The 9067-nt window shown below is 44.3% G+C and overlaps 1 protein-coding gene across 1 annotated transcript; it reads left to right on the top strand.

Annotated features, from left to right (window-relative positions):
• The first annotated feature begins 5285 nt into the window (after positions 1-5285).
• LOC123065863 (GDSL esterase/lipase At2g31540) lies at positions 5286-7111 on the top strand. Its single transcript, XM_044489066.1, has 3 exons — positions 5286-6027; positions 6144-6399; positions 6889-7111. The coding sequence occupies exons 1-3, from the start codon at positions 5416-5418 to the stop codon at positions 7074-7076; spliced, it is 1056 nt and encodes a 351-aa protein (XP_044345001.1). The 5' UTR covers positions 5286-5415; the 3' UTR covers positions 7077-7111.
• The last annotated feature ends 1956 nt before the right edge of the window (positions 7112-9067 follow it).

Below are 9067 nucleotides of genomic sequence, written 5' to 3'. Positions count from 1 at the left end.
ATTCTTGTGGGTATGTGGATGCCTACCGGTAGCCTAGCTTGTTTTGCTTCTGGCATCTCTTGTAACATATTTTCTGCATTCTATAAAAATATGGTACACAATTTGCGTACTCGCGAAAAAATTTGATGTATCTTGCAGGACACGACTATGTGCCTCCCCCCTATTGCGACGCCAAAAAAGGTCCTCTAAAGTGCCTGCGACAATGGTCGGACCAATGCGCAGGAGGACCACATGCCTTAAGCAGTCATTGTTTCATCCTTTTTCACAATTTATTTTATCTTTCTTTTTTACCATTTTCTATTACAAAACCACTTTACATAAATTTTTGAAAACAATTAATCATGCATTAGAAAAATGTTTCTAATGTTACGAAGAATGTACATCATGCACGAAAAAATAGACATGAAAACATATATATGAACAAATATGTATTTACAAAAAGGGTAAAGTTGTATAAAAATGCACGTGGTTTATGAAAAAAGTATACACTAAAACATATATTTGAGAAACATGTTAATCATGTATTTTAAAAATTTAAACCTATATAAAAAATGTTCCTCATATATACAAATATATAAAACCTGTATGAAAAAGCAGAAATGAAAAGATCTGTTTTAAAAAAAATATTAATCATGGATTTGAAAAAATACTAAATTTTTGTAAAAATATGTTCCTAATGGGTACGGAAAATGTACAAAATGTGATAAAAAAGTATACGTCAAAATATATATTTGAAAAAATGTTAATTACGTATGTGAAAAATGTTAAATGTATATAAATAATGTTTTTGTATACAGGAAATGTATAATGTGTACATCAGTTTGAAGAACAATGTTAAGCATACAATTATAATAAAATATGGTATGGAAGAAAGTTTCATACAACTAAAATAATGTGTGTGACATTTTTATTAAAATGTTTATACAATCTTGATTAAAAAGGAAGAAAATCAGTGAAGAATGCATAAAAAGGAAGAAAAAGGTGAAGGAACGCAAAAAAAAATCATTGAAAGAAATGCAAAGAAACCCGTAGAAAACCAGTATCGGATCAACCGGTTCCGTGCCGCTCTCCAGGACTGTGAGCTTAAGGAAATTCACCTTCAGAACAGACGGTTCACGTGGAGCAATGAGAGAGAAAACCCAACTCTTTGCAAGCTCGACTCTTTCTTTTGCAACACGGATTGGGACATGTCCTTCAACACACATGTGTTGCATGCTTTATCGTCCTCCCTCTTCGACCATTGTCCTCTTCTGCTTGCCGACGACAGGGGGCCTAGGCGGCCACGGGCTTTCAAGTTCGAGAATTTCTGGGTATCTTTGCCCGGATTTGAGGAGGTGGTCAAAAATGCATGGGCCGAGCGGGTGTGGCACACTGAGCCATGCAAGATTTTGCATCTCAAGCTAAAGAAAACCGCGCTTCGCCTTACCGAGTGGAGCAAGAATCTGTTCTCCAAGGCAAGGATCCAACTTCATGCTGCACATCTTGTGATCCTTCAGCTAGACACCGCGCAGGAGGGGAGACAGTTATCTTCAGAGGAACGCGACCTCCGTTCTAGGCTTAAATGCAGGGTCATCAGTCTGGCGGTGCTAGAGAGAGATAGGAAGAGTCAGTGTGCTAGGATTGCTAATTTGAGGGACGGCGATGCTAATACCAAATTCTTCCACCGACGCATCAATGCCCGTCGAAGAAAAAACCACATCCATCGGCTCAAGCATGACCATGGGTGGGTAACCGAACATGAGGAAAAGGAGAAGATCATACACGACCACTTCAGTGAGGTGATGGGCACGGGATGCACGAGCAACAAGGACTTTAATTGGGTGGAGCTTGGTATTGAGCAACATGCGTTGCAGGACCTTGATGCTTCTATCACCGAGGGCGAGGTGTGGGAAGCCATCAAGGAGATGCCCGGTGATAAGGCGCCCGGGCCGGATGGCTTCACGGACATCTTTTTCAAGAAGTGTTGGGGCATTATCAAGCACGCGGTCATGAGGGCCATCGAGCGTTTCGACTCCCTCCACACATCTGACCTACACTGGCTCAACTCTGCCAATGTCGTGCTCCTACCCAAGAAGGAGGGGGCGGAGGGCATCCCTGATTACAGGCCCATTAGCCTCATCCACGCCATCGCCAAAATCATCGCCAAGGTCCTATCGCTCCGTCTTGCCCCCCTTATGGATGGCCTAGTGTCCAACGCTCAAAGTGCATTCATCAAGAGGCGTAGCATTCACGACAATTTCATGTATGTCCGAAACTTCGCAAGGAGACTACAAAAGTGCAAAACTCCTGCGCTGCTTTTCAAGTTGGACATCAAGAAGGCGTTTGATTCGGTCAAGTGGAGTTACATTCTGGACCTTCTGCAGCGTATGGGGTTCCCACCCAAATTCCGTGACTGGATTGCTGCTCTCCTCTCAACATCTTCATCACGCATCCTTCTTAATGGGTTGCCTGGTCCACCGATCATGCACGACCGTGGGTTTCGGCAGGGAGACCCCGTGTCCCCCCTTCTCTTTGTCATTGCGATCGACCCCCTGCATAAGATCCTTGATTTGGCAACGCGGAAAGGCCTTCTTCATAAGATTCGAGGCCGGGGAGCCACGGTGCGAACATCTCTCTATGCGGATGACGCCGCGGTCTTTGTCGCTCCTATCAAGCAAGACATTGATAACCTTGCGTCTATCTTGCGTGGGTTTGGCGAGGTTACGGGCCTACATACCAACTTTCTGAAGAGCTCGGTTGTGCCAATCAGATGCAACCACCTCAACCTTGGTCTCATTCTCGGGAGCATTCCGGCAACCCGCGCGTTCTTCCCAGTGAGATACTTAGGCCTACCTCTCTCGGTGTGGCAACTTAAGAAGGTGGATTTCCAATATCTTGAGGATAAGGCGGCCGACAAACTAGTTACTTGGGAGGGCCAGGACATCACAACCATTGGCCGCACGGCCCTGGTCAAGTCCGTATTATGCTCTCAAGCGGTGTACTCCATCACACCCCTCATCGTTCCTCCAAGCACTATTCATAACCTCAACAAGATTGAAAGAGCTTTTCTCTGGTCCGGTGCAGACAAGACGACGGGTGCCAAATGTAAGGTTAATTGGGATACAGTTTGTAGGCCAAAAGAGTATGGTGGCCTTGGGGTGCTTAATACTTGCAAATTTGCACGTGCTCTAAGGCTAAGATGGCCTTGGTATGAATGGAAGGAACCTCACAGATTATGGGTGGGATTTGGCAATCCTTGCACGGATGATGATCTTAATTTCTTCTATGCCTCCACTACCATCACTGTGGGGAACAGAGCCAAAACGCCTTTTTGGGACTCACCTTGGCTTCTCGGGCGCAAGCCCAAAGATATTGCACCGCTAATCTTTGAGGCCTCAAGAAGAAAGAATTGGAAGGTGCGAGAGGCTCTAAAGGGCAATGCCTGGATCTTCAAAATCAACTACAACACTGTTATTTCCGGTGAACACATTAGAGAATTTTTCACTCTTTGGATGCTTGTCAACGAGGTTCATCTCGATGAGCAGCTTGAGGATGATATTTGTTGGAAGCACTCGAATGACGGGATTTACACGGCGGCGACTGCATACAAAGCCCAGTTCCTGGGGCTAACTCTTTCCCCTATGGACCGCATGGTTTGGAAGGCTTGCCCCCCTCCCCTCCCAAGGTCAAGTTCTTTGCTTGGTTGGCTATCCAAGATCGGATTTGGACCGCCGATCGCTTGGAGAGACGGGTTTGGACAAATTGTGGGCTTTGCCCTCTATGCTTAAGAGAGCAAGAATCGGGTGCACATCTCTTCTTCAAGTGCCGCTACACGCTCCATCTATGGAGGATTATCATTGAAAAACTTGGCCTTGCTCACATGGACACCATCCTTTGGCACCTTGATGATTCCGTCCACGAGTGGTGGGACAAGAGAACTGGCAATCACATCCCCAAACGGAGTGCTATGACCTCCCTCACTATGCTCATCTCCTGGACCATTTGGAACGAGCGTAATGCAAGAGTGTTCCGCCACAAGAGCGCGCCGCCATCTATTCTACTTAGCAACATCGTCGAGGAGGCAAAGCTCTGGATCACTGCCGGTGCTAAAAGACTAGGGATCATTTTTTTCCGTGAGTAATTGTCATGTTGTATATGTAGTGCTCTTGTAAAACTTTTAACTCTACTCCTCCCTTATTTAATAGAAGAGGCAAATCTTTTGCCTCCGTTTCAAAAAAAAAACTCATAGAAAAAAACAACCAAAGGTTCTAAGTCCTATGAAAACTGTAAAGAAAACAGGAAAAAGGGAAGAAAGAAACGCACATAGAAAACCGACATAAACCATATGAAAAGTGAACCAATCAAGCCAATATAGATAGAAAAAAAATATTATTATTTGAGACAAGATAGAAAAATAATTGCAATGAACGGCAGCGACCCATGCGAGGGAAACCGACAGTTGGGCCGGCCATTCACGAAAGCGCTTCAGACGAGGCCCAAGTGGGTTTCGCTACGTGCGATATATAGCCCTGACGCATCTCGTACTGGCCGAAGCAAAGGTTTGCGTCACGGAACGGAAGTGGGCATATATAGTTTCAAAGAAAAAAAAAGGAAGTGGGCATATATATGCTCGTGCACTCCTCTGCCGGTTCACTCGTTGTTGCCGTGTCTCCATCACGTATCGAAATTCTGGAAGGATTGCATGCTACAAGTTCCAACGGTCCGTGAACTTGCGCTTTGTCCCCAAGCATGGCCAACCCCATCTTCCCTGCCCAATCCATCGACACGGCGCTCGGGATACCGCCAAATCCACCATCCTTCCCATCAGAAGTCGGCATACAGATACAGTTTGTCGCGCAACAAACACTGGTCTGCACGTACATTGTTTCTTTGTGCAGCGCACAATCCTTTTTCCAGAACAAGAATGTTTCGTGGATCAGCAGAACATTTGCGATCCGATTAAAAAATTGTCACGCACAACCACATTTCGTGTACGCTCCTAGTTCGGCTAAAAGTTGCTCCTCGGGAACAATACTGCACCCCATTCTGCATGTTAGCTCCGTGCCAAACTCCCCACTTTGCACAGTAACCAACAACGACCTGCATCACATACACCCCACAAGGAGTAGGTTCAAGTCTCCAATCCTGCCAAAAACAACCACATCATGGGCCAGTAATAAGGAGTAGTAGTACCCAGAAAGATAAGGATTTCCATTAGCAGCATCTTATTAGTGCAGGATTATTAATTTCATGCAAAAAACAAGAGTATTCAATATTCATTTCGTGCAAGAAATGCTATATACTCCGGGAAGATATGAACGAATCAGCTGGATCTTTTGCAGAGTTATTATCAGACATTCACGACTCTCTCGAAATATTATATGTAAGGACCAATTGCAGAGGCCTAGAACCTCAGCCCAGGCAAGAACCTCGCCCATGGCGTACCCTCTCCTTCTCCTTCTCATGGTGCTCCTCCTCCTCGCCTCCCCCGCCATTTCATCCACCAAGAGAACTCAGCAGCCAAAGTTCCCGGCCATCTTCTACTTCGGCGACTCCATCTTCGACACGGGCAACAACAACCACATCCCGACTCTGGGCCTGGCGAACCACCCTCCATACGGGAGGGACTTCCCAGGGAGCAGGCCGACGGGGAGGTTCTCCGATGGCCGGCTCGTCCCGGACCTCCTCAACGAGAGGCTGCAGCTCAAGGAGTTCGCGCCGCCGTTCCTGGACAGAAGCCTGTCCGACAAGGACATCGTGACGGGGGTGAACTTCGCGTCTGCCGGGTCGGGGTTCGACGACCGGACGTCGCACCTGGCCAACACCATGCCATTGTCGGCGCAGGTAGACCTCTTCAGGGAGGAGTACCTTCCTCGCCTCAGGAGCATCGCCGGGGACAAGGAGGCTGCCAGGATCATTGCCAGCTCTCTGATATTTATCAACTCAGGAACCAATGATTTCACTCATTACTACCGTACATCAAGGAGGAGGGTGGGCATTGGTGAATACCAAGACACTGTGCTCCAGTTGGCGCGTGCTCATGTCAAGGTAAAACTAGGCAGTTCTGGGTTTGTTTCTACCAAGCTGTTTTTGTTAATTCTGTAACATATAAACCACAACTATGTTTATTTTCTCAAAATAATAATCCCTGAACTGGAATGCAGGAGCTGTATAACCTCGGGGGGCGGCAGTTTATCTTGGCAGGCCTTCCTCCATTTGGCTGCATACCCTTGCAGATCACATTGAGTGGAGACCTTGAGAGGGGCTGTGTGGATGAGCAGAACAGTGAGGCCCAGGTCTACAACTCCAAACTTGAGAGGTTGCTTCGAACATTGCAAGGCTCACTCAAAGGAAGCAAAATTGTGTACTTGAATGCGTACGAAGCTTTCACGGTGATCCTTCAGCGCACCAATAAATATGGTACGTTCTCCAGTAATGTCATGATTCCCAACTTATATCCAGTAACAGTGGACACCTCTAAGGTCACTAATACTCCACGGTAGCTTGCTAATTCTGCTTTAGCTATGATTAATATGCTTTCTTGGTGTTTTTATTCAGAACTAACTACACTGAGTGGTTAATTCTGAATAAAGAGCACCAAGAAAGCAGTAGTCAGTTCTGAATAAAAACACCAAGAAAGCATATTAATCATAGCTAAAGCAGAATTAGCAAGCTACAAATAGTTAGTTCAGCTGGAAAACACCAAGATTGCATCATAATCCTAGCAAAAGAAGAACTATTAAAGCATGGTGACATACTTGGCCATGTACAACTAGAAGCTTTCAGAAGAAAGCCAAACAGCTAACAGTTTAATGGCAGAAAGCAGAGTTGACAGCTTGTGTTATTCTTATCGCCCTACCTGTTTTCTTGTAATTATAGCAGTTCTCACCGAGTTTGCCATGACAACAGGATTCACAGAGACAACACTGGGATGTTGTGGGACTGGGCTCACAGAGGTCGGAATACTTTGCAACATATTTACCCCTATCTGCAGGAATGTGTCATCCTATATATTTTATGATGCGGTGCACCCGACAGAGAGGGTTTATAGGATAGCAACCGATTACATAGTGAAAAATGTAATTCCACAGTTTTAATGAATCAAATGCTCAAATAAGATATTTTTTTCTCATTCCATTAACGAATTAACCTAATGCGTTTGATTCAATCTTTTGGCTTTTACTTCAAGTCTGCCTTGTAGGAAAGAGTCACTGGCATGTGTTTCGTTTGTTATATTATACACAATATGATAAGCTCAGCATTCTCAGAAATTAATTTAAGAAAGGAAATCAAGAAATCAAAGGCATAACACGTGTTTTGTTTGTTATGTTATACACAATATTGTAAGCTCAGCATTCTCAGCAATTAATTAAGAAAGGAGATCAAGAAATCAAAGGCATAACATGTATTTCATTTGTTATGTTATACACAATATGGCAAGCTCAGCTTTCTCAGCAATTAATTTAAGAAAGGAAACTAAAAACTCAAAGGCATAACACCGTGATCGGGTTATGGAAACTCGAGAAGCTAGAGAAGGGAACTGATTGGGAGTAACCATTCTCACCTCAAATGACATCAGATCTGTAACTTGTGAATGTATGGAGCTCTCAAGTCCCAAGTCCCAACTACTCCGTGGCTCCATGCAAGCAATATAAAAGAGGAATGTGGTATCCAGTCCAATAATCTGCAGCTGACAAAGTTGACTAGTTAAAATGTTTCAAATGCGTACCTCACATTCTGAAAGAATGAGTTCAAAACAAACCACACTGAAGGCAAATTCAGAGACTGAGGAACAGAACATTATTCACCTACGTGGCACTAAGATACTCCAAAATAGTGAACAAGCTCAAAAGGAGCATCGGTCATGCATGATATCAGCATATGTACACACAGACGAAGTATTCAGTAAATAACAAACTCTATTTGTCGAAGGGTCAAAACGCACTTACTTCAGGATAGCAACATTCAACAGTTTAATGAAGAGTACTTTGAAAGCATCAAGTGATTAATTTAGAGAGGAAACACCAGTCATTCAAGGGTCAAAAGGCATGCTTCCACAAACAGTGCAAAATTGTACTCCGTTCCAAAATAAGTGTGGCTGATTTAGTACAAAGTTAGTAGGGAGTAAATGATAAAGAGAAGATGTCACGACCGGTTTTTCAATAAAATACTTATTGAGAAAATCGATCTTTTGATCCCAGTATAGGAAGAGTTATCCTCACTGGTAGACAAATACTTGAAATATAGAGGACCAGTAGCATTAAATATATTACAGGGTTGAGCTGAGGCTGCTCAACAATTTATTACAAACACGCCAATATCATACATAAGGGCGGTTATGACACAGGGGTGTGGTGACATGCTACTAGCTCGAGATAAAAGTGGTGGTGGATAACTTGACTCCTAACTGGCAGCTCATCGAGCGTCGAGGTGAGGCTCGATGAATTTATTTCTGGGGTAGCGGAAGCGGATATAATGTGACCAAATCCAAGATCGCACGGGACTGACTGGGACTTCTCTAGGCGTCGGACTCGCTATCGAACTCTTCATCCATGAGATCCCCTTCATCAACATCTGACCAAATCAACAAGCCAGGTGAGTATTTTGAAAGTACTCGCAAGACAGTTCAAACAAAAGATATAACAAATGCATGCATGAATGCGTCATGAGCAAAAATAATGATGCTCATCCAAATAATAAAAATGCACGACAAGGTAAGTAAAAACAAACAACTAAAAACCGATCGGGTGTCTGGAGCGACGCATCGAAAGGTAAACAAATAAAAATCGTGCCGCAGTCGGGCGTCTAGGCGACACCACATAAAGGACTTATATTGAAAAGTAAAAGACAAGCGTGCCACAGTTGGACATCTGAACGACATCGCAGAAAGGGCTTATATCAAAAGTAAATAACAAGCGTGCCACAGTCGGACGTCTGAGCGACATCACAGAAAAGGCTTATATCAAAAGTAAATAACAGGTGTGCCACAGTCGGACGTCTGAGCGACATCACAGAAAGGGCTTATATCAAAAGTAAATAACAGGTGTGCCACAGTCGGACGTCTGAGCGACATCACAGAAAGGGCTTA

This window comes from Triticum aestivum, chromosome 3B (genome assembly GCF_018294505.1).
Source record: "Triticum aestivum cultivar Chinese Spring chromosome 3B, IWGSC CS RefSeq v2.1, whole genome shotgun sequence".
Taxonomy (NCBI): domain Eukaryota; kingdom Viridiplantae; phylum Streptophyta; class Magnoliopsida; order Poales; family Poaceae; genus Triticum; species Triticum aestivum.
This window is presented reverse-complemented; position numbering and strand designations above follow the sequence as displayed.

Bases quoted from the DNA above. Each gene is read 5' to 3' on its own strand.
- LOC123065863 (XM_044489066.1), top strand. From the start codon at position 5,416: ATGGCGTACCCTCTCCTTCTCCTTCTCATGGTGCTCCTCCTCCTCGCC. The intron at 6,028-6,143 runs GTAAAACTAGGC...ACTGGAATGCAG, and splicing joins TGGCGCGTGCTCATGTCAAG to GAGCTGTATAACCTCGGGGG. The intron at 6,400-6,888 runs GTACGTTCTCCA...CCATGACAACAG, and splicing joins TCAGCGCACCAATAAATATG to GATTCACAGAGACAACACTG.